Source organism: Mus pahari, chromosome 19, assembly GCF_900095145.1.
Source record: "Mus pahari chromosome 19, PAHARI_EIJ_v1.1, whole genome shotgun sequence".
NCBI lineage: Eukaryota > Metazoa > Chordata > Mammalia > Rodentia > Muridae > Mus > Mus pahari.
In genome coordinates, this window is record NC_034608.1 from 76622894 (window position 1) to 76649467 (window position 26574).

The following is a 26574-nucleotide window of genomic DNA, read 5'->3' on the forward strand; positions in this document are numbered from 1 at the left end:
ACATAAATAAAATATGTGTGTATATATATATATATTCCCCAGCAAATATTTTGCCTGGAGTAGTGTTGAAATCTTTTTTTTTTTTTTTTTAAGAATTTTAAGGTTGTCTGTCTGAGGTTAGGAGCTGTGGAACTGTTTGGGAAGGATGAGGAGGTGTGTCCTTGTTGAAGGAGGTGTGTCACTGGGAGTGGGCTTTGAGGCTTTAAAAGCCCACAGCAGGTCTAGTCTTTTTCCTTCTCTGCTTCATGCTTGTGGATCAGATAGGAGCTCCAACACCATGCCTGGCTGCATGGACATGTATGCTAATGTTCTGGAAATGTGGCCCAGATCGCATTCTTCCTTTTGGTAAATTGGTCATGGTGTTTTGTCACAGCAATAGAGAAGTAACTAAGGCAGTCACGCATAGTTTCCCTTTCTAGCTAGATGTATTTAAAGGATTGTTTCTTAATTATGCTTAGTCTTCCTAAAACACTAAGTGTATACTCAACCAAAACCCATCTACTACAACACTGAGCTGAACCAGGGCTTCATTTGGTGTGAGTGTATGGGCTTTGGAGTCAGGAGGACATTCTATCTCAGTTTAGAGACTGTGTGGAGTCATGTTATGCTAGTGGGACAAGGATATCTCTTTAAAAGGTACCTGATGTGATCTGAATAAATGCTGAATAAATGGTGGTGAAGGCCACCTTTATGGAAAGGACCTCAGAGAGTTTGCTGATGAGAATTTTAAGCAGCTGCCTTCAGAATAGACAGCAGCTCCTTATTTTTGTTTTTTGGTTTTTTTTGTTGTGTTTTGTTTTGTTTTTTGAGACAGGGTTTCTCTGTCTAGCCCTGGCTGTCTTGGAACTCACTTTGTAGACCAGGCTGGCCTCGAACTCAGAAATCCGCCTGCCTCAGCCTCCCGAGTGCTGGGATTAAAGGCATGCGCTACCACGCCCGGCCATTAATGGTAACCGAGTGCCACTTGGCTGCTGGTGTGACATCTGAAGGGTGGGGTGGTGTAAAGGGTGGGATGTCAGATTTCACTAGGAACTTCAGGGTGTGCAAGTTAGCGGGCGGGCTGTAATGGGGTCTGGAGAGGGGCTATGTGCAAGAGCAGTTAGCCCCTGGGTACAGGAGACGCGCAGGTATCACTCACGCGGGGGTGACGCCCTTGGGCAGCCCCAGGGCGTTGACAGCGACGGGCGGTGGCTGAGAGGGCAGCAGGGCGCTGAGGAAGGCTGCAGGCGTCTGGCTGGGGCCGAAGCGGGCGGGCGAGGCGCAGTGCGAGGTGGAGCTGGGCAGTGGTGGTGGCGGTGGTGGCAGCGGGAACACGTCGGGCACCGGGTAGGCCGCGGAGGGGCTGAAGACCGGAGGTGGTGGCGGTGGCGGCGAGGGCGAGGACGGGCCCCACATGGCCTCGGGTTCCACGAAGGGCGGCCCAGGCGCGCGGCCGAAGGGCCTGGGCGTGGGGGACAGCGGCGACGGCAGGCTGGAGGAGCTGGGGCTGGAGGTGGGCGTGGGCAGCCCCGATGCCGGACCCAGGTTTTGCGCCGCGATGAACTGCTTAGGGCGCGCATAGTTGAAGGAGCCAGAGGACTGCATGGCGGTGGCGCGGGAGGCCAGCGCGCTCATGGGCTCCGAGGGCACCGGCGACGCGCACGCCGCGAGCTCCGGAAAGGCTGGTGGCGGTGGGGGGAAGGGCGGCGACGGGGGTGCGCTGCTGCCGCTGCTGCTGCTGTTGCAAGGGACACCCGGGGGCGCTGGGGGCCAGGCGCAGGCCTCCTGCTCCAGGCGCACTTGGTTCTGCAGCTGCTGAAGCTTCAGAGGATCCCTGGGGACACAGAGAGAAAAGCGACAACTTTAGAGAAGGGGGACATCCCAGGTGGAGAGAAGCACGCATACACCGAGTTTCTCATGGGAGCCTGACCACAGTTGGACCAGAGATATGGCAAGTCATCCTAGTGAAAGGGCTTGGCTGATTCACTCTGGACAAAGCAAGGAATGGTAACGACAACAGCTCGTTTCAACTCCTCGGAAGGAGCTGCGGGATGGCTGTGTTCTGAGCTGACAGTAAACTCTGCTCTTGATGAGGATCAGGGTTGGTTCCCAGACCAGTGGCTCCCAAAACCTGCAACCAGTTCCAGGGAATCTGCCGGCCTCTTCCGGCCTCCGAAGGCACTGCACTCACCTGCAACGCCCCGCCCCCGCCCCCGCCCCGCCCCAGGACATAATTACAATTTTAAAAAAAGAAAGAAATTGAACTCCGTGTAAGATGAGCCAGACCAGCTTGCCGATTATGATGAAGCTGTTGTCTGATTTCCAACAGCCATGTTGTAACAGAACCAGAAGAAGCAAACATTAAGGAAAAAAGTTGGAGATGAGGTCTCAAGCCATTTGTAGACAATTTTGGGGGAGGAAAAAAATTTCATCAGAACAAGAAAGCTAAAATTAAAAACAAAAGCCACTTCAAGTTATTTTTATAGATCTCAGTTAATCTGCTTTTCCTCCTTCACTGCTGTCAATACTCATAACATGACAAGCTGAGTTTTCTCCCTTAAAACTGGATGCAAAGGAGTGTTGTCTTTATGATGGAGGGAAAGCTGAGGCAGGAGGATCAAAGATTTGAGGGCATCCTCTGCTACAGAGCAAGAACCTGTCTCAAAAAGCAAAATATACCGGGCATGGTAGCTCATACCTGCAATGCCAGGAAAATATCAAGTGTTCAAAGTTATCGTTAACTTTGAACGTTATGAGATTTATTTTTATGGTTGTATGGGTGGTTTTGCCTGCACATATACCTGTGTACCTTCTGTGTGCTAAGTCATCTCTCCAGTTGTAATTTTTTTAAAATACAAATCACCAAGCGATTAGGACTCCATTCTTTCACTCAAAAGTTTTCTTGTTTAGATTAATTGTGCATCTACTTTGTTTCGTTTAGTCAGGTCAGCAAAGCAGCTGATGGCTGGCCAAAGGAACTTCAAAAGAAGCTGGCTCTGAAAAAGCAGTTCAAGGGGGTACAGTTCCACAAGAAGGCACTTTTGCACTCAGTTTTAAACACTGAAAAAAAAAATGGGGCGAGGGAGGAGTAGGTGGCTCACGGATAAACACTGTGCTGTGCCAACGATGAGCATTAGTGTTCAGATCCCCAGAACGCATGCTGAAGTTGGGCACACCTATAATCACAGCACGCAAAAGGCAGGGTCAGGGGGTGCACGAGGCGAGAAAGCAGACTAGGCAGGGGAAACAAGCCCTGGGCTCAGCTAAATGCCTTGCCCCAACATTTAAGGTGGAGAGCAAGAAGAGACCAGACGTTGACCCCCAGCCTACACATACACACATACATTCCACAAACATACACACATTGAATCACACACACACACACACACACACACACACACACACACACACACACACTAAAGAAAATACCAAAGGGCTTTTTTATTTGTTTGTTTTTATCCTCAGGCATTTAATCTTCAAAGATGAAGGTTCGATAAACTCAAAGCAAGAACAAGAATAAAACAGGCCAAGAAGCTGAAGGTTTGTCATCAGGTGCTATTAGATGTAGAGACATCACACATTCTAACGTCCTTCCGAGCCTTTGATAATTAGCCACACTTTCATCCACGGAAAGGCAAAGAAGTATTTTCTTGAGAACTGAAAGCAACAGAGAGTGGAGGGCTCTCGATCCCTAATCTGTGCAAGGCATCAAAGATTTTTAATAACAAAGGGCTTCATGGGATCCTGCTGAACTTAATTTGAGTATTTTAAAAAGCAGCCCAACCGCTGCTGAGCCTCGCCACGCCCATGACATTCCAGATGTCTGTGTGGTTTGGTAGACTGTCTGGCACATGTGCTCCCACTTCATGTGTTTAGGACCGGAACTAGGAATAGACCTTGTAAAAGCCACCCACCAGCTCCAGAAAGCCACTACCCAGGACTCTTTTGCCCATTTCCTCACAGCCCACTCCACATCTTCCCCTTCTGTAGCTCCTCGGGCTTCCAAACTGTGGAATACTCTCCCACCCTGTGGCTGACATTGCACCTGGTGGCTCTCATCAAAGGCACTGTTCCCGAATCTGTCGGGCCGGCAAGAGAGTCACAGATGTGTCTGAAGATAATTTAAGTGTGGCCTGCATCAGCAAAAGAGCTGGGTGGCACTGGGCTGTCCCAGAGGCCACAGGTCTTCTGTCAAGGACAAGGGAATGGCTTCCTAGAACCACCTCCCCGGCTTCTGACTCTCTTCATAAAACCAGTCTTGCTCAGGGAAGGACTGGATCATTTCTTTCTGCTTTCTGACTGTGAACACAGAGTGACCAGCTGCCTCAAGGCTCCCCACCCCTGTCATTAATTTTCTGCTACAATAGGCTATTTGAAGAAAAAAAAAAAGATATTTTTAAAGGGGAAGAATTACAACAGTTGCTAACTCAAAACGGCCCGAGAGCTGCCAAGGCACCCTTTATGGAAGTTGGTTTTCACAGATACAAGCAGGCAAAGAGAAGCAGAGATACCAGAAAGTTAAATCTGCCCTCTAGAAATTACTCATAAGCTGTTTGTCATTCAGAAGGAAAGAAAGAGAAAAGGCTCATCTGGTTTGCCCACTCCTTTATCCCGTTGGCTTTCCTCTGAAGAAGAAGCTGCGACAGACCTTTGTGGAGATCCTGCTTAAGCAAGGAAACCCAGGCTATGAGCTTCTAAAAAGCCTTAGTCACAAGCAGGATTTCAATGCCATAGTGCTCAGATCTTTGGTTAGACACAAAGGAGCCAACAGATGCTCCCCAACTTCTTTTTTCTCCTCTCCTCGCCACACCCCCAATTCAAAAACTCTAAGAACTTCCCCACTGTAAACACACCCTAAGGTTCTCAGAGGTTCAACACTTCAGGAAATAAAACCACCCAGAGTTTCTGTTAAACACCTGTCATGGTCCATTTACAAATGGGAGAAGTTGGGCAAGCTGCTCCAGGTTAGAGTGAGTTCAGAGTCTGTGTCTGTGCTTTGATTCATTCATGACACCTGGCATGCCGGCACGGAAGAACCTTGACCTTCGACAGAATTAAAAATATATACGTCTGGGGTCATGTTTCCCTCCCAATGCCTTTCTTCACTTTATGCCATTAGAATCATTGAGTTTTGATAGTTAATGCGGTTTTGATGTGAGAGGCTGGCTCACAACATCTTGCCCTAGGTCTTTCTTTCCTAGTACTCAGTAATAAAGATATTTGCAAAAAGATGTGCAACTCTTATTCCACACCATTCTGTTCTCTGGAGAGGTGATGCCCATGCTCCAGATAAGTGATAAGAAAAAGAAACTTCTGGAAGAGAACTTTTATGGAAATTGGAAAATTCCAGCATGGGCCCTGGGAACAGTGTCTGGGCAGTGAGAATCTGTCCATGTTCACACTGATAAAGACGGAGTACTCATAATGGCCAGGAGAAACCCGTTAGACCACAGGGGTAGAAACCATGTGTGATTTAAGAATAAATATGTTTCTCACACATTTTCTTTCTCTTTTGACTGCGTAACCCAGAGGCCATTGCAAGACAAAGAACACTGAGCATCATTTTTTAGAGCCGTAAGCTCCTCTGCTCCTGCTGGGTGTGAGCACTGCGAATGTAAGGAGTGTGGCGTCCATCCTCCCTTGACATCCAGCCAGGGACTGCAGCGGATGCCCATCACCATCACGGGTGGGAATGGACATTGCTGGCTTCAGCTCTTCTGAGCTCATGAGGCACAAGGAGGAGAGCCTCAGACTGGAGTGGAGAATTTTTGCCAATTTTACAGGAGAGACAAAGTTTTGAATCAGAGCCCTGGGTATTCCCAAAATCTATTTATTTCCCCCTCTGATGGAAATCAAGTCAGGATCCGAGGGGAGAGAGGTGAATATATTAATTCTGAATAACTAATTCTACATAGTCTTATTTACATAACATGCATTGCCAAATATTATGATTAGATACAATATAAAAGCATGGAGGCCTTCATTCAGTTTTGATCAAAATCCTCAACTAACTTCTCAAATCTAGTGTCTCACCAATCATCCTTTTGTTTAAATTACACGTTTCCCAGTTTATGGCTTTCTATCATGGGTATACTCCATGAGAGCTATACCCATAGCAGCTCGGTTTCCTTAGCAATGCCTCATCATTGCTGAGTGTAAAAGGTACAAAAATCACAATCTTGGGAAAGTACATTTACACTATTAATATGTAAGTCACAAATACAACCACATATATGTATGAAAATTCTATAATGAAACCCATCAGTTTAAACTTAAAAATTAATTTCAAAAAGAACAAGAAATAAGCCAAATGAAATCATATTATTTGGCCTTAAGGGGGTTAAGTTTGAAGATAATTATGAATTTAAATACATTTTCCTAAGAAGGGGAGAAAGAGTAGGGATAAAGATGTGGGCTTTGTACAACACACCACGGAAGAGAATGGTAAAATGAAGTTAAAAATGACCTCTTCTTGGGAATGACTATGTGTGTGTGTGTGTGTTTAACGTGTTTGCCAAATAGCATTTGTAGAGACTACAATGTCCCATTCTTTGATCTTTAATTCATTCTGAGATTTTTGTAAATTTTGTTGACCCAGACAGGGCCAGAGCTGAGCACAATTAATTTACACAGGATGGTTCAAGGGAGAAGTGGCCTGGCCAAGCTCAGCACATGGCTTGAATTGCTTTTAGAGTTTTCTTAGAATAAGAAGCACGTTTGGCCATAAAGACAACAAAAGCTCTTCTGAGCTCATGAGGCACAAGGAGGAGAGCCTCAGACTGGAGTGGAGAATTTTTGTTAAAGTTCATCCCTATTTAAAGTTATTCACTGATATGAGAGGGGGGATGGGAAGCACAATGACTGCCCAATTCACAATCCTCTTGGGTACTTCTGGGAAACTCTAAGCATAGCTTCAACTCTCCTGTAACAAAAGGAATAAGGACCAAGAGGTTGGGGAACTGTGGCCCATCAGTATGGATGAAACTGCTCATTAAAGTGGAATCCTGCAGCAGGCTCCAAGGAGACAGACAGCTTTCATCTAGATCTGTGCGGTTCCAACTCTTCACAGGGAGAAGTGGCCAGTTGGACGCAGGGAAGGTTTCTTAGTCTGCTCCAATACATTTCCAACCTCACCAAGGGATCAGGGTTTGTAACCAGGCAGACTATACGAGATGCGGATGAGCTTTGATGATGCCGGCAGTCCTAGGATGCCCGATGGATCAAACCCCGTGCAACACTGGTGCTCAGCCTCTTTGTGGGAGGAATGTAGGGAGGCAGGCATCACAGTGAAATGCCTGACATGATTTTCATTTCTCCCGCTTCAAAGGCTGGCAAGAGCAGCAGGAAGATATTAGCTGTTGATTCTTATAAAAACTATGCTAATTTAGTGGACATTAAAGCAGCATGAACTGTTCCCAATTGAAGATGCATGCTATTAACTCATAACATAGACAAAGTACGCTTTTGAATAAGTCTGCTTGCTAACCTTTTTGGTCAATGCTTGGAGGCAGAATCAGTGATCTCATGTCTCATTGGAACACCAAAGAAACCCCCCTGTGAGACACATGTGGAGAACCTCTCTCAGATCTTCAGCATAAAATTTCCAAGCGTTTTTTTTTTTTTTTTTTTTTTGAAGAACTGGGGTGGGAGGGAGCATAATTAACTTGCCATCTGACAACGAAACAAAGAACTTGGCATATTTTAAGGTTTGGGGGATGGTTAATAGTTCTTGAGTTTTCCACTGGAGAAGCTTCTACCATGTCTTCCGGGATTTCCATTTCGGCTCCTCTGAGTAGATCTAGAACAGTGGTGTGCTGTCCGTGTTTGTAAGAATGGCTTCCTACTGGGGGTCAAGGGTCACATCTTCTCAAGACAAGTCATCATTGCTTGCTCACTCGAACGTCTTTACAAAACACCAGTTCTCCCGCCTCTCTAGGCTCCCTTTGAAACATCTTCTCTGCAGGGCCTTTGCCACTACTCACAGACCAACTACTAAATAAATATTTGCTGAACTTAATTAAAGTCCCCACGTGGATCTGTTCCACCGAGCTGAATGGCACTCAGTCACACACAGCTCCCTTTTTCTACAGAAGCAATCTTAGAGGCGAGGCCTCTGCCACACACATATTTACAAGCAAGGACCCAGAACCAGTAGAATAGAAGAGAGGTGCTCCAGTACTTTCACTCTGACGAGGCAGTGGGCATTTATGTTCTTGCTTGTCCTTGCTGGGGCCATTTTTTTTTTTTTTAAATTTAAGGTGGGAATTCATAGGATCCTAGTAAACTTTGATAGTCTATAACCTGGTCTGGTTACTTAAGATTTAGTCACTTTAAAGAAACTCATTTGAAGAGAACAACTGAGCGAGGAAATCGGTCCAAGTTTGGCATTTATTAGGGTGTATAACACACACACACAAACACACACACACACACACACTCAAGGAGTCTCTCTCTGTCTCTTTTACACACACACACACACAAACATACACACACACACACACACACACAAGCAAATGCTTTAAGGGGCAGAATCCTTCAAAGGAGAGCATCACGGCAGAGCCTTATCTAACCCTAAATTCAACACAAAACCCAAGTCAGTGTTCCCTGCTTCTAGGCTGCCTCTACTCCTTGGGTTTGGGGTTCTAGGCTCTGCTATGCTGCTTGCCACTGGAAGGACTCTGTGACTTAACAGTATCCAAGTGGCTCAGTAGCCACCATTCTTTAATAACTTTCACCCCTCTTCATATCACAGCCCTGATTTGGTAAATCTTTCCAAAGTTCATGTATGTGGTTGTGCTGGCTAGAAAGGTCATGCTATGTCACTTGGCAGTCTTGTGGTCCCACTGTCTTTCTGGTGTATCTGTGGTAAGTGACTCACCCACCCTTCCTTGATACACTCTTGTCTCCTGGGGTCACCAACACAGCCATCTTTAGTTCCCTGTTTCTAACCCCCTCTTTGGCTCTTTCCTATGCTCTCTAAACCTGGGTATCTTTCCAAGATTTAAGGGGTTTCCTGACACTGCAACAAGCCACCTTCACCCACAAACAGGTGGGGCTGCATCCATAGCTGTACTGGGATGCACATGAACAAAGACCACGGGTGGGACATAGACTTTCTTCAAGCTCTTCTTCGTATGGACCCCACTTCTCCCTCACTCCCTAACCTCTGACTTGGAAGGCACTTCTGGTACCCACTTCCACATAACTTCTAACATAGCATGAGTCTCTTTCACCTTAATCTAATTTCTCTTAACAGCATCTGACGGTTGATGCCAAACAGTCCTAAAAAGCTGGTATAAGTAATTCTTGGCTACACTCTTTTCAGTCTCCCAAATTAGTCTCTTCCTTGCCCCCCTTTCCTGGCCTTTCTTGTCCATTTCTCTTTGTGGAGTCCTGCCTCTGCCTGCTTCTCTCAACCTACTGAGGTGGCCTTTAGTCTTTGGTGCCCATTTTCAAAGCCCTGTCTCGTTGTAGCCCCACCTAACACTGTCCCCATGTTCCTTTTCCCTTCTGCCAGCTGCTCCAGGGCACAGTCAGGAGGGCCCTGACTCATGGCTCATCCAGTAGGCAGGTCTTCTAGGGTCTTCCTTATCATGACAGTGGTTCAGAGTGAAATGCCATTAAATCCCCGTGTTGAGACCGCCAGACATACTTTGATAAAAAATGTAGGAAAAAGGAAATTATGTCCTATAATAAGGATTTTATTTAGGAATTTATATATTCATATTCATGAAAATGCAATGTAAGTATGTACGTTGGTACTTTGGTAATAACGGTAGTTACAGTTTGGCTTTCTAGTGTCCAAAATAAGAAACTTCCATTCCCAAAGTAGTATGTTTGTGAACCTGGCAACAGAGTTCCTAATTTGGCATCTGTGAGGCACTCCACCGTGTTCCAAGCAGTGGCAGGCTGTACCAGTGCCCAGTTTCCATTTTATTTGGGTATCGGTCAAAAACGTATTTAGTTTGTACTTGCTTTGAGAAGTGTCTCGGGGATCTTTCTGGGCTTGCTGAGGACTTTAGTCGTCTCTTAGTGACTCTTTTTTTCCTTCCAGGGGCCCATTTCTCCTTCTATCTCTGAGTCAGGAAATAACAAAGTTGGTCCCTCTATAGAAAGAGAACATCATTCCTCTATAGAAAGAGAACATCGTTCCTCTGTGTGTCCATAGTGCCTCAGATCTTAAAGATACAATAGCATGTCTCTAACCAGGAGGCAGCTCTGACCTCACCTGGGGCTCAGAAGCATTGATGAAGAGGATGGCTGAGATGCAGCCCTGCCGCCTGCGCTGGGCCTTTTCTCAGTGCTGCTAAAGACTGATACTAATAAAGAACGTGCCTTGGAGGAGTCTCTACGCGGAAAGGAAGCCAAGTCTATGGAAAGAAGCCAAGTGGGCAGGCAACAGGCAGGAGACAAGGAGGGTGAAAGTTCATTGATTTCACTATCTAAATCCACGGAACGTCAGAACAGTTTTATCTCTAGATTTCATAAACAGATGATTTTCCTCTTGCTTCTTCTTTTCTCTTTCCCAGCTTTAAAAAGAAGCGACCTCAATGGTCCCCAGAACCCACTTCCTTATTCTGGATATGGAAACATAGCTAACTTGACAAAGTTATCAGCTAGTTGGTGACAAAGAGGAGACATGAATATGCTGTTAGTGAGAATACCGAAAGGTAACCTAGGAGCAGCGCCTCAACAGATGGAGACGCATGTACTCTGAATAAAGAAGCAATCATGTTCAATAGATGGAGACCCATGTACTCTGAATAAAGAAGCAATCATGTTCGGAGGTGTCGAAAGAGTTCATCTCTGGAAAGTGAGACTAAAGTGAACTGGAGGCGGGGAACCTTTTACGTTTACATTTTATAATTTTATATGCTGTTTGAATTTTAAAAATCATGTGCGTATATTAAAACAAAACAAAACAAAACTATGGTTAAAATGCTTTCAAGTGGCTGGGAAGAGAGCTTAGACTGTAAAGGGTTTGCTGTACAAACAAGAAGACCCGGTCTCCATTCCCAGAACTATACAAGCTAACCAGAGTGTCACAAACTTGGAACCCTGATCTACAGGGGAGGAGACAGGTTCCCTGGGGTTCCATGGCCAGCCAGCACAGCCAAATGGGGGGACCCCGATCCCAATGAAAGACCTTAAACACACACACACAGACACAAAGATACACACACACACACACACACACACAGAAAGAGAAAGAGGGAGAGAGAGAAAAAAAAAAAAANANAGAGGGAGAGAGAGAGAAACAAAGAGACTTTAAAAATACCCGAGGCTAGGTGTACAGCATATCTGTCTGGCATGCATTATCCCTAAAATGCACACACATAAAATAAAATGGCAGAAGTGTATATCTTAATCATAACATTTATTGAAGAAAATCAATGAGGGATGAATCACTTATGAGGAAGAAGTTAAAACTTGGAAATCCCGGACAAGCGTTTTCTGTTTGAATAATCAGGACAAACTTCCCAATCCATGCTGCAGCAAATCCAAAGGCAGCTGTTTGAGCCTGACCAGCCTGATGCCTCCCCACGGGGTTGTCACAGGCTCTGGCTTCCTGTGGGGCATGGATGGGGACTCCGCTGACATGGCTGCTCGGTCTGTAAGGTACCATTTTCCTGAGCCTCTCTGTTTCTGTCTCTGCTCCATCCGTGCCTGGTAGGCTAACTCTGGCCAGGAATGCAGCAGCTTGGCTGTAGGACTTAGTGTTTGGCACGTTAGAGCAGGAAGCTTGGTCGTAGAAGAGGTGGCTCCGGCTGGGCCAGGCTCTGTCTCACCTACAGTTTTGCTTGTATGGATCTTTTTTTTCTTCCAGATTTGGTAGGGGACAAAGAAGCAAAAGGGAGAGCGTGCTACCTACTGCCTGCACCCCATTTGCTCCTTGGGGGCCTTGCAGGGTCTTTCATTTCGGAGGTAGTATTCCCAGAAAGACAACCCTGTTTTTCAGCAGGAAGACGGTGGGAGCTGTCTTTTGATGGGAGCCTTTCCTGCCCTTTTTAATGTCTGCCAAGACAGAGCCACTGCAAAATAATGTTTGACTTGCCTTCTAAAATAGTGGGTAACGTTTTTACCAACATGGCCAAGGAGGGCTTGCTCCCATGTGTCTCCCCAAATGGTCTGTCCTGACAAGATGACTCTTCCCTGAGGATTAGGATACCCTTGGCCCTGCTTCCCCTTCACTAAGCTTGCCTGTTTCAAGTGTCAGAGGGCAAACCCTTCCCGGAGCTTTGAAGGTCACATTCTTCTTCTGGTACTTGGCTAAGACATGTGTGGGGTCTTGGGACTTGTGCTGTGGCTGCTTCATGCTGATCTCCTTAGTGGGCAAACACTCCTGCTTCTCTCAAGAAGCTGTGTGGAGGGGCCCTGGCTCTCCTTCGTTAAGGGCTGGAAGTCACTTAGTCTGAGGCTTTGGCTGCAGTCTGCATGTACTGCCCCCTCCCTGATCGAAACCAACTCACAAGTCAACTGACTTTTATAGTGAGAGCTTTCAGGGCCTCAGAGAATGGAAATGGCCTCCAGGGACCCCCGGTTGTTAGAGGAGTTTCTCTATTACTGGAACTCACTCCAGTTCTTGTATTTACAGGTTCCCCACTGGCTCGTGGTGAAGATCTGAGAGGTCTTCTCTCTTGACCATCTCACCGGATGTGTGAGATGTTTGCACTTCGGACGTCTTGCCTGACACCTCTAGGCCATGGTGCTTCAACTCAGTCTCTGCAGCACGGGCTCAGGCCCAGCCCCAGTGGGCATCATGGGCAGCTCTGCACTGTGTCTGCTGCTGGCTCCTGTGACTCTGCCAGGCTGATTTTTGTCTATGACACTGGGTGTTCATGGCAGAATAGGATGTCTGCCGTTTGTCATTTTGTGATGGTCCTCGCAGAAATGGCTGCGTTTGAACCCCTATCCTTCCTTCCCCACAAATGCAGCTTCGGAAACAACACAATCAAGGATGGGGATGGAATCTGTTGTTTCTATCTTGTTTCTTCTAAGGAGTTTAAGATGCCCCAAGTTTACAATCTCTCCCCAAATTAGGGTGGTAAGGGAGGGAAAGAGGATTGACAGGGATCCTCTGTTATAACATAGGTATATAGTCATATATATATATATATATATATATATATATATATATATATATACACATATGCATATACACACATATATGTACATATTGATATATTCCTAATATTTTATATATATATATATATATAGATATATATAATTTTTTTGTTAGAACCTTGCTCCCCATGAGGTATGGGAGAATATTAGTCAGTGCTCCTCCCCCATAATGGTGCCCTCATCGGGTTCATTACACTAGGGGATTTCTCAGGCTAAGGCAATGTCCTCTTGAACAGAGACAACCACATACTGTATATTGTGTACTAGCAGTATACCGTGCACACTGCTAGGGATCAGACCCTCTGTGATTTCACTTTTCCTACTCAGAACTACTTGCAAGGGATTTTCACGATGTTCCTGACAGTGTCCCAGTCTGGAGGCACTTGAACCTTCCCTGAGTGACACTCTCTCTGTCCCCTACCACTTCCTATTCTAGATGAGTCTTGATCACTTCTCTCAGGAACTTCCAGATTCGCTCAACACTCAGTTGTGTACGCACTGGCTGCCCTGGAAACACTTACAGGTGGCATGAGGGGAAGACTCGGAGCATTCTGTTTCAGGAGTCCTGATCTTTATGTCAGCTCCCTGTGGTGTTAGAAATGGCTCTTTTGACGGTACTCCTCTGGTTTCTTCTGGAATTTACCATTGAAGGTGAACATGTAGGAAAGATGACCTTAGAGGACTGGCTGACCCATAAGAGCTTGAGCAATTTCTCTTTCCCTCAATGCCGGGTTAAGGAAAGTCCCCTCAAAATCCCAGAAGTTTCTGTCTCAAAGAATTTTGCACCACATGAGATGACGCTGTGCGGTTGTCTTAGTAACTAAGAACCCTGGAAACCAGAGAAGAGATTTACTTATTAACTCCCTGTGCTTGAAGCTACCTGGGTGTAGGGAGGGCACTCCTTGGAGGAACTTAATCAACCACAGATATTATTACTATTATTACTATGATTACCAATAGTCATGTAGCCAATACGGAGTACTAACAATAGTTAACTACTAGGAATGTCCTTAATGAGTGTTAACTATGTACCAAATACCAGTATTGAGTTCTTTATTTCTATAAGTTCATCTGATTTTATAAAAATGGTAGGAGATGGGCCAATTTATAATCTTCACTTTACAAATGAGGACCAACTTAAGCTAAGTTCACATGCTGGAAAACAGTGGAGAGATCTGTCTCAGAACTGTTGTGGTATGATGCCCAAATCAAAGGGCCATTTTCTCTGCCGCTGAGCATATGCAACACCACTTCAGCCCCAGAGAACCTTTCTCCTGTCTGTGTATCACTGTATCTACACGGCAATGGTGCTCATGATAGATATACAGAGACATAACCTGGCTGTGCCCTAAAGGCAACCTACTTATTTAAATAGCCAGGTCTCATGGACTGGACTTTAAAAACTTTAATTTTTTATTTTCATGATAAGAACTTCATTCACTTCCACAGTTTCTTCCTGTGGTTTTGATGTCACCGGTCAGCATTAGTTTATTAGGCTCATTCTCTACTGACTAGGCATCATTTGTATACAGCTGTACCATGGAGATCCCCAAAATGTGGAGAGGCAGGAAGAAGAGATGGATGCACAAAGGTTGTGAGGTCAGAGTTTGAAAATACAATGCGAAGCTCAGTGCGGTAGGATCAAAAGGGTCCTGTCACCAGCGTGTGACAGGGTGTAAGTGTCTCTGTATACTAAGTAGTGTCCTTCCCCGCCCACCTCTTTGAACAGAATACTTGAAGAACAAGAAGCCAACAGAACAATGTTTGAAGAAACTAGAGTTTGGCTCTTGCAAAAGCTGGGTGTGGCTACAAAAGTCACCACCAGCCAGGCACTTTAGCATCCCCGACAACAACGAGCTACCTAGGTCTAGCCTCTGCAGATGTGTCTGTGGACTGGGTGGGTGATCCCTGTCATTTTGACTACATCTTCCTGGTTTGAATACCTTTATGATCTGTGAGATAGAAATATGGGTTGCTCTTTACTTTAAATGTCTTTAAGGAGTCCTTCTGAGCTATTAAAAAAAAAAAAAAAAACAGGGCCAATCATTGAAGATTATACAGTAGACTCTCAGCTATATTGGTGCTACTCAGCTGTCCTTCAGTCTATTGAGAGATTGTATCATTAATTATGGTAGAATTCAGTGAGACTTTATGTTTTTACATACTCAGGAAAACATTATTGTAAGAGCAGGATTTTTTTTCCTCAAAATTCCCACAAATTGGGCCCATCTCTGAAGAACGTATTGAACAACATCTCTGAATAATTAATACACTGCCAACAACATCTTCCGTGTGTCTCAGTGTTGCAAGGGTAAACAGAAAGAAGAATGCACAGTTGGCTCTGTGTACTTGGAGTAATCTATTTTCCATTGAAGGTCAACCGCCACTAGATTAAATGTTAATAACCAAGAGAGACAAGCCAGAGGTTCTGTGGTATGAACGAAGGCTTTGCCCTGTCACCAGACTCCGGGTCTAACCTGGAATCTGAAGAAGGAAGAGGTTGTAAAAGAAAACAAAAATCTTAAAAATGCACTTAGCAGGTTCAGGAACTTGCAGGTGAATATCATGAATAAAGAGACTTGTGACCTGGGAAGGAACTATATATTTGAAGTGTCTTTTCTTCCTGAGCTTTTGATCAGTTAACCTTGACATTTTTTAGAGGCCAAAGGGTGAGATGAAAGAATGACAGATGCGACCAGCCTTTCCCCTCAGGATGCAGATCCAACTTTTAGCAGTAAATAAAATCCATCCAAATGTGTCTTGGATAGAGCGGTTATAATAAATGAGGTTTCTTCCTGAGAAGCAGCTGATACTACTAATATAATCCTGAGAAGAAACAACCCAATTATTTAATTTAATTACTCCTTGGGGGGGGTGGATAGAGAAATCTACCAAAGTTCCTTGGTTTTCTAACATGGTTATATATGGCTTACATAGTTCATCTTGTTCATCTAGCATTCTATCAAATGGAATTTTCTATACTGTGGTATTTATGACTCCTTCCAAAACAATAAAAATGCTGCAAGATTCTGAAATGCCTTTCACAGGAGACTTTCAGAGTGTGTACAGCTGTGGTCCTGAACTTATTTCACATGTCAGTGCTGCATACCATATGGAGGTGTCTCTCCAAGACTATAAACTTCAAGACTGTGAGCATGGCAGTCACATAAGGTACACATGGAAAGGAGGATTCTGGGTTATCTTTGTCCCCCAGCATTGGATGTGACATGCCTCTGGTCAGTGTTGTTTCTCACGTGGGAACATGGAGGTCTCCCCACCAACAGGCTTCATCAAGTCTTCTAAGTCTATGTTCTGTGTCCTTCTGTGTCCAGAAGAACACAGTGACACAGTTTACAGCACAAGGGAAAGCGATGTTCCACATCAGTCAAGCAAGAACATGCTGAAGCTTTAAGGAGAACACAGAGCTGATTGTCCAGTGTCTGACTTCCTCATCGCACAGTCTCATCACACAGGCGTGCACATGTGCTCTCATAGATGAGGACATACCCACTAACATACTAGGTGGCCCTGGGCTTTCTACACCCACAGTCTTCTACATGGGCTCCCACACCGAATGCTTTGTCATCTCATTCCGTGCCACGCTTGTGACAGCATTGACCCGGTCACTCAAAGAGCTGAGACCTAATTCTTGAGAAGGAATTACATTTGAAGTTTTACATAGGTAAATATGAATATAAAACAGATAATTGGGTGTTTTGTTTTTAGAATTTGTTTCTCTCAGTTCTTTCCCTCTCTAATGAGCATGTGCACGCATGCACACACACACACACACACACACACACACACACACACACACACACCTTTTCTAAGTACCTGTCCCACTGTGCTTCTGAGGTTATCTTTTATTTTTCAGCTATGTGGGCTACTGCATCCCTATGATAGAGACATTGTCATTTGGGCCAGACCATGGAAGACATCTTCTTCAGTCCCTCCTGTTTTCTTTTAAGTTGTAAATAATGATATTTTCTTTTAAAGATTAATGAGAATCTCTTTAATTCCTTTGACAGTCAGAGGAAAAATCTGCCTTAGACTGTAAACCATTTTTTTCATACCACACAGAACAATTCACCCCACAAATGACTCCTTAAACCCCCAGGTAGGCAATGCATGCACCCACCTGTAATCCTATGATAATTCACAGCACTGAATATTGGCACTGTTTATTCATGTGGTTTTTGCACTTTCTATCGCAGTGTCTAACCTTCTCCTACCATGCACCTACCTGAGAGCCCTACGTCTTAAGAAAGAGACCTTTCTGTAGGCTGGGATCCCACATGGGTCTGCCACATGAGATACTAAGCAGGTTCCTCTCCACTGAATGGATCTCATTTCTACCACCAGGATGGGTTCTTACCACTCTCTTCTGGCTTGTAACATAGCAGCAAAAGATGGAGATGACCACCGAGAGTATTAAATACTATTTCTGCTACACTGTGTTAGAGAGTTTGTATGTACTCAATCTAGTAACGCAAGACCTGTGCTGTGAAAATACAGCAGCAGCTGGGTGCATGTGGTTGCCAAGCCCATGAACGGTGTTAGTCCAAGTTAAGATATGCTGCAAATTTAAAAGATATACCAGACTTTGGATAATTTGAGTTAAAAAAAAAGAAATATAAAATGATCTCATTACTAATGTTCATATTATCTCCATGCTCAAATGATATATTTAGATTATACAGGGCTAAATAGACTATGTTATCAAAAATTAATATCACTTGTTTCTTTCCTTTTTGTTAAAAAATTACATGTGCTTATTGTGTGTGTGCGAGTGTGCACAGGAGGTTACAGAACAACCTATGGGAATGCGTTCATCATGTGGGTCCTGGGGATTGAACATGGGACATTAGGTTTGATAGCAAGTACCTTAACCTACTGAGCTGGCTCGAAGCTCTTCACTTGCTCCTTTCTCCTTCTGAAGGAGACGACTGGAGGACTGAGACTGAATAAGTGGCCTGCTTGTCTTTCCCCCAGACTATGTTCTTAGAAGCTCAGTTCTTATCTTTGCTGTGTCCTCTAATTTTGACCAGTTATGAAGCTGAAGTTTTTCGTTTTAGCTACAGATTGCACACCCCTTACTGCCTATCTGATGTATAAAATGTTTAGAACAGCAGTTTTCAACCTGTGGGTTGTGATCCCCACAAGAGTCACAAACCAGGTATTTATTTACATTACAATTCCTAACAATAGCAAAATCACAGTTATGAAGTAGCAACCAAATAATCTTATGATTGGGGTCACCACACGTGAGGAAGTCTATGAAAGGCTCACAGCATCAGCAAGACGGAGAGTCAAGGTTTAGAATCTCATATAGAATCTGGTTTAGATTCTAGGAAGGTACAAAACCAAGAACAGTCTTTTTTTTTTTTTTTTTTTTTTTTTTTTTTGGTTTTTCGAGACAGGGTTTCTCTGTATAGCCCTGGCTGTCCTGGAACTCACTNGAGACAGGGTTTCTCTGTATAGCCCTGGCTGTCCTGGAACTCACTCCGTAGACCAGGCTGGCCTCGAACTCAGAAATCCACCTGCCTCTGCCTCCTGAGTGCTGGGATCAAAGGCGTGCGTCACCACGCCCGGCTCCCAAGAATAGTCTTAAGGCCTAGAGCCCATCTTCACATTGGGGGTGAGCTGAGGCGGGTGGGCATGAAGGTAGACTGGACAATACCAGAGTGTGGGCAGCAATGGCTGCTAAACACACGTCAGCTCACACACAGCCCAAAGGCACACCCTCACTGTTACTGCTTCCTTGCTAATGCTCCCTGGATGCCAACACTCTCTAGTTAGGAATAGCCAGTATGCTGTGCACAGAGATTTTTAGATCTAGAAACCGTAATCTCAGGGAAAACTCATCCAGGTCAAGCTTACAACAGAGACTTTGTGCTTTTTTCAAAGCAAAAGGTACATTTTTAATAAAAGTATTATTCTTGCTAAAACTCTGAGAAACCTCAAAAGGGCAGCTTGTAATACACCGAGTGTATGAGTTTTAAGAGGATGCCTCCCAGTATCACTAATTTAGCTTGGCTAAACAATGAGCAGCCCACATGCTCCACCGTGCATTTCCCCCTGGAATTCCACTAATACAAACAAAGCAAGCGAGGGGAGCCTGGCTCAGCTCCACAAAATATTACTTTTTTTTTTTTTTCATATTAGGGAAACGACTTACAACCTGAAAATTTGCCCTAAATAATCACAGTTTCCTTCTCAGTGAGTGACTAGTCAGGGAACTGCTCTCATTAAGGGGCTGCTCACAGGAAAAGGAACACTCAATACCACAGTCTTATCTGTCTTGAGACAGAGTTTCGGGTAGCCTAGGCTAGCCTTGAATGAACTAGCAATGGAGCTAAGGATACCCCTGGATTTCTGGTCCTCTTTTTTCTACTCTTGAGTGCTGGGATGTTAAGTGTGAACCACACCCAGTCAGTGTGAGGGAATCAAAGCTACGGCTTCTCCAATGATAGGCGAACACTGTCTACTAAGCTACATGCCAGTCAGGTGACAGTGTCTTCAACTACAGGAACACCATGGAGGGCACAGACGAAGTGCATTTAACTCCTCAAAGAAAGTACATTTAGAGAAGTACATTCAATGTTCTTCCACTTTTTTGCTTTCCATGTCTAAAATATTTCATTACATTTTAGTGTGTGTGTGTGTGTGTGTGTGTGTGTGTGTACGTGTACACTTTCTACAGCATGCATATGGAGGTTAGAAGACAACGTTCTAGAGCTCTTTCATCCCACCGTGTGGGTCCTGGGTTTTGAACTCAGGTTTTCAGGCTTCTAAGGAGGCTCCTTACCCATGTCCTGTTTTTGATATATGCTTGTATTGCTGTGTATACAGAGAGGAGAAAGCAGAGATTTTCAGGTTCTCAATTTACTGTAGTCCTATTATTGGTTGCTATCAAAAATTTCTATGGGGCTGGAAAGATGGTTCACTGGTTAAGGGCATGTGTTGCTCTTAACCAGACTGGCATTTATTTTCTAGCACATACACACCTAGCACTCAAACCCAGCTGGAGCTCCAACTCCAGGGGGTCCAACTCCTCTGGTCTCCAAGGGTACCTGTCCACACATGCACGTATTAGAAACTTTTTTTTTTTAATCTGACTGGTATATAAATAAGCTATGAAAAAGCCATGAGGTTTTAATGTTGGTTAATTCTGGGCTAGCAGCTTTTGCTCTGGGGCCGTAAAATATTAATATGCTAACTGATGCAGGCTTCTTGCTATGAGTAGTGATGGTTTAATCTTAATGTGTGTGCATATAAAATAAAAATCAGTCACAGTATTCTTTGAACATTTCCGTCCCATGATATAAAGTTGTCACAGCGTTGCTGACTCTTCCTGGATGTCAACTTACTTTTCTTATGACACAAAAACAAGTTGAAAAAAAGTCCTACATCTGGAGGCCACAAGGGCACAGAAGTGTTGACAGGTAAAACCACATTCAATGAACAAACTGAGATGCAATGGGTTGTGAGCTGAGCCCCCTAGTACAGGCAGAGACATCCCGCAAATGAACAAACTGAGATGCAATGGGTTGTGAGCTGCGCCCCCTAGTACAGGCAGAGACATCCCGCAAATGAACAAACTGAGATGCAATGGGTTGTGAGCTGCGCCCCCTAGTACAGGCAGAGGCATCCCGCAACACATCATACGTTACTTGGGGCGTACTACAAATAACAGGCCTCACTGACTTCTCAGGCTCTGTGCTTGTTGATGACAAAGGCAGGTCAACCTCACTGTTCATGAACATGTTGGGGGTGAGGAATGACAGTCAGCTAAGAGCTCTGGAGAGAAGAAAGTCTGGCCTGGAAAATCATTCTAACAGTTCTGGGTTTATACTTCTAAATCAATCACTGGACTTTTCTAACATATAATTTTCAAATTACATATTATAATGTATATTATATATTATTTTTAAATTATCACACACACACACACACACACAATCTCTAAGTCTTCTGCATTCACACGTTTGGGTAGTGGACAGTTCCTACTGTTTTCTGTCAAGGGCTTCTACACTAGGAAATTGAGACAGGGAATCCATTCGAGGACCCAAGGAACTTCTATTTCTAGCTGGAGAGTTTTATCCACATACCTCTTGCTGACTTAGTAATGAAAAGTAAGGATGTACTTTTTGGGTGTGTCGGCTCTGGGCTGAGACTTACATATGTTTAAAGTTAAACTATTACTTCCTCCATCACTTAACCTTTCTGCATCTGTTTCCTCATCTTTAAAACAAGGGTCACAACAGCACCTAGACTAAGAGCCTAAATACTAGTGTCTAAGTGTAAAGAGCAAGGTTTAAGCACACCTTCAGCGAGTGTTAGCTATTGGTATTCAGGATGATCATTCACATACATAGTATGTAATTTATTAACCAAATGTTTGCCGTTTCATTTGGGACAAACAGTCTGCCAGGTAGGTCTATGTATGACAAACCAACTGCCCCAGGGGCAAAGGGAATTTGTAGCCACAGTATTGACATTACATCATGGCAAGGTCAACACTGAAATAAACTGACTTACAAAATCAACAAAATGCACACATGTTTCTAGAGTATATAAGAGAGAAAACTGAATAGGAAAACCTTGCCAAAAAAAAAACTTATAATGATAATATAAAACATTTATTGTGAGACAGGGATAACACTTGTGTGCTAATTTTCCCACCGCTTAGAACATTCCATTTCAACACTGTCCCAGAGACACTGCAAGGTTTGGCTTGGATCATCTCAGCCATGCTCACACGCTTCGACACAGACGTCAGAGGAAAGGGGAGATCAGTAATTAGGAATGGAAGAGGGGGCATCAAGTAAAAGGCAGGCTGGAGATGGCGTGTTCACCACAGACAGTCCAGTTAAATCCTAGTAACCAGCTTTCTTCCCTCTGGCCCCAGGGAATCTGTCCCCCGATTCACTGTCATCATAGAAACAGAAAAACACACATCTGTTAAAAATGAGCTCTGGTGGAAAAAATTCAGCTGGCACTCTCTTTTCTTCTCTGTAGTCTTTTTTAAAATAGCACTCTTATGTAAGTTCTTTACTATATATAGTTGAGAACGGGGAGCCATGACTTGACCTACAAAGGCTTGGACCATTTAATACCACCCCAGCCCCAAAAGGACAGCAGGAACAGCGAGGACCCCAATCTCTGCCTTTCTCCAGACACAGACAGAGCCGGCCTTCAGTCTTTCCATTTATAGATTAGGCACAAGGCACAAGTCTAGGCAACACATTGAGGGGTGCCTGTGGATCCTTGGAGAACACCTGATGCATGTCACTTTGCTTAGTCAATAATTCGTATTCCCTACCCTCAGATCTACGCAAGGCTTCTCCAAGTCCTAGAGTGCTGACATTTCAGTCTAAGGATGCTGGACATCCTACTATCACATCCCCAGTCAATGTTGCCAAGCTGCCCGACCCTCTGGTTGCTGTCTGTTTTCTTCACTGGGCCGCAATCTCCATGTGGGCAGGACCCACATTTCTTTGGGTCACTAATATGTTATCTAAGCTTAACAACTGGTCCAGAAATGGATGGATGAATGCATGAGTAAGAAGGCATGGTAGCTACTGTGTATGGAGTTCTTGTCTTGTTAGCTTGGGTCACTGATTACTCTTTGCTTACTGTGTAGTTTTGACCATCCTTCTCCACCTTAGTTATTGCACTTACGTCCTGGGGCAATGGACAGTCCAACTGCTACAGAGATTACAGGGGACCAGGGTTTGGCATGGAGATAATACTTACCAGCAGCTGGTGATATCTTCTCTTCCTCATTGCTCTACCCTGGTCCTGTCAGTATACCGCAGCTCACCTGCTGATTCTTGCCTCTGTCTAGATGGCAAACACTGACTTCCTGTCTCCTACACATCTCCCACACTGCATTCTTCAAGCATCACAGAGTCTCAAAACCCACATCTGATCACACAACTCCTTGATTTCCTGGTCCATGAGAGCTTTTTTGAGCTTCTAGGATAAGTTCTAAATTCTTTAACTTGGCCCACAAGGTCTGGTGCCTGGCTATGGCCTCTTCTTATTCCTAAGTTTTCCTTATAGCTTCAGTGCTACTCTTTGATATTTGATTCTCCCAACTTAAAGGCTTGCTCTACCTACCATTCATTCTGCAGCTGTCAGTTTAAACCTCACCTCATGGCTTGCCCTCGGAGTTCCTGGATATATTCCATGTATCTGCCTCCCAAACACTCTGTATATACACCTTTATCTGTCTGCGATAATCCCATGCTTATAGATCCTTCAGGGCTTCTTCTACCTTCAGTAAAATGAGATGGAAGAAGTGGCATTGATAGTAGAAATGTAAGTGAACAAGGGTGTTCTAGAGACAATCTAGGGTCAGGGCTACACATTGAGTGTACTTGAGTGTAGCTCTTCTTAGACTACTCCAATAAAAATAACCTATATGAGTTTTTTTTTTTTTAAAGGCTAAGAGCTCTATGGGGGAAAAGCGGGTGAATTTATGTTCATTTATGAAAGATACTGACAACTCTCCAGCAGAAGGAAAAAAATATAGCGTGAGATCCTCTCAAAAGTTTCCATACCACTTCTCTCCCGGGTGTCCGCTGGGAATGACTTCTCTCTTTACCTGCCTAAGTGATCCCTTCTGGTCTCCCTAGATGCCCAAATTTCTGCAAACCAATTTATGGACCCTCAGAGCCGACTTCACATTTTTCTGCAAAGCTGAATGGTGAACAATGACTCTAACCAAAACAACCGAGGCAAGAGGAAAGGTACTTCCTGCACAGAGCCCACCATCTGATGAGCTCAGCACTGAGGCTTTCCACTCTCTACTACCTACGAAACTCAAGTCCCATGTAGGTCAGGTGACAGGCACTTAATGCAATTACCTAAAAGCCCTCCAAACCGGGCGTGGTGGCGCCCAGCACTTGGGAGGCAGAGGCAGGCGGATTTCTGAGTTCGAGGCCAGCCTGGTCTACAACGTGAGTTCCAGGACAGCCAGGGCTATACAGAGAAACCCTGTCTCAACGCGCCCCCCCCCCAAAAAAAAAAAAGTCCTCCAAACAGACAGACTAAATCTATCATCATGGCTCAAGGCAAAGTTTAGTAAGTCTTGCTAAATAACTCAAACTTCAGGATCAAAGAACAAGTATGAACACTCACAAACATTAGGAGCTTTGGCGACAGCTCCCTCCTCGCTGCTGATTTGCATTCGTCCGTCTTGCCCACCCCTCTTCAGTCAGCCTAGGATATGGACGGAGCTTTTGCTGCCATACTTGGTCTAGGTTCAGTGCTAAAGAACCTAGCCGCCATTCATAACACCATCTCGGCCACCCAACTATGCACCATTTGTATAGACCAGAGGGCCGGGGAGGAGTGGACTGTGTCCCTAGCCTTTCTGTCCCTCCAGTCTTCCTGTACTTCATACTTAGGAAGCCAGTCCACTGTCAGCAAAGTTACATGCTTGTGTGAGAAAGCTGGGCTTCCCAGGACCTTGTGTTTTAGAGCCCTCTCCTTCTTTGTCCCTAACAGCGAGCCGTCGCCTCATTTTCTAGGGAGCCTTAGCACACTTCCAGGAGAACTGGAGCGCCAGGCTGGCTCAGCAGGATTTTGTTTGCTGGATGACAGCTACTTGTTAGTTGTTACTGATGTCAACCGTGTGCTGGTCAGATGCGGGTGGGAGGGGTTTCTGAGGCTTTAACTTCAAGGGGCTCTCTCTGATAAGTTACTCACTGAAGTGCTGCGGTGAATTTTTCAACAGACACAAATGTGTGGGGGAGCAAGAAAATGAACTCACAAGAGACTGAACTGGCACCCCAACCTACCAAGTGACCTTACGTTTGCCTCTTTCATTCATTTTACATATGTAGGTCACTCCCGATTTATGAGAGGGAGGGAGAGAGAGAGAGAGAGAGAGAGACAGAGAGAGAGACAGAGAGAGAGACAGAGAGAGAGACAGAGACAGAGAGAGACAGAGAGAGACAGAGAGAGACAGAGTCTGCAGACAGAGAAAATAAAAGTCAGACTATGGGTTCACAGTCCCTAAACAAAGACAGGTAAAGTGGGCAGGTTTCAGATACCCAGGAAAGGAAGACACAGTCCAAGGAGACACAGGCAGAGAGGGGCACGGCATGGTAGGATGTGATGCATAGGATGTAACCTGACTGACAACAGCCCCTCCTTGCTTCAGTGACACGTGGGCCAGATTCATTCACTCAGCAAGGTGGTCGTTAGGTACACAGGGTCTGAGGACCCCTCCTGTTAAGTGGGAGTCAGAAGTACCTGCGATTTCCCACATTATTCTGCTGCTCCCCAATCAGACCCAGAAGACAGACTTAGATTAGGATGGATAAGAAGTCACACCGTAAGCAATTGTATGCGTCAAAAGGGGATGGGCTTTCCCAGCAGCGCCTGGGGTTTTCCAAGCTTTTCAACTATGCCGGGAATGTGAAGAATTGCCATCTTTAGAGGAGCTTTGAAAGGGGTTTGAGGAGGGTAGGCTCAGACATACTATTAACCCTCTTGAGAGTCAAAGAACTAGGTTCTTCCTGGCTCAGCTTGTCTTGGGCAGTAGGAGTGGAGAGAGAACGTTTGTTCCCTCCTTTTAGGTAGCTGGGCTGCAGAAGACAGGCTCCCCTCACTCAAGTGGAAGACAAGCTCACCCCACTCAGGGTCTGGCGGATGGATGGTTTAACTCTCTCGGGAACGAGGCAAAGTATGTCTCCTGGCTTTAGAGTCAGACACTGCTCTGCCTGTATGTCATCAAACCCTTGGTTTCTTGGTACTCTGCGAGAGTGAGGGAGGACCAGGGCTGGGGTGATGGCTCCCTGGGTATAGTGCTTGCTGTATAAACATTAGCACTTCACTGTGAACACCTAGAACCCAGTCCAAAACAAAAACAACAACAACAACAACAACAACAAAAAAAAACCTGGGAGCATCATGTACTGGAAGAGGGAAACAGGAGGACTCGCTGGCCAGTCGGTCTAGTCAATTAGTAATCTCCAGATTCAATGAGAGAGCCTCTCTCAAAAAATATTGTAGAAAGCAATAGTGGAAGAAAGAAAAGACCATCATAACCGCTGTCCTCTGTGTACCTGTGCACCTATGTACCTGCACCGGCATTTACATACATACACAGAAAATACACACAGAAAACAGAAAATTGCCACATGTCAAAATATATATTCTTCTCACCCCCGTCCTTTTATTCCATAACTAAGTCAGCCAGAGCATCATACAGAGGACCTTCTACAGCTCGAGTGGAAATGTTGAGGAAAATCTGATCCGGCATCTTTGAGAAGCACCCCAAACACCCGACCCAGGCTTGAATCTGAAAGCCGTCGTCAGTTACACAATGGGCATGTGGCGGTCTGGAGCCTGTGACAGCTCAGTTCTCCAAGGGGCAGCCTTATCTCTTCCTCCGATGTTATCACTTGCCAAGGAAAGCTCAGACAAAAGTCAACGGTTGCGCCCAGCTGGAAT

General features: G+C 44.9%; 1 protein-coding gene across 4 annotated transcripts in view; it reads right to left on the reverse strand.

Annotated features, from left to right (window-relative positions):
* The window catches only part of Palld (palladin, cytoskeletal associated protein), a 383084-nt gene that overhangs the window by 37288 nt on the left and 319222 nt on the right, over positions 1 to 26574 (reverse strand). For all 4 annotated transcript variants that reach the window (XM_021219923.2, XM_021219925.1, XM_021219926.2 and 1 more), the window contains one exon: positions 1139 to 1813. In XM_021219923.2, the coding sequence (XP_021075582.1) occupies positions 1139 to 1813 (675 nt within the window). The remainder of the gene's footprint in view (positions 1 to 1138; positions 1814 to 26574) is intronic.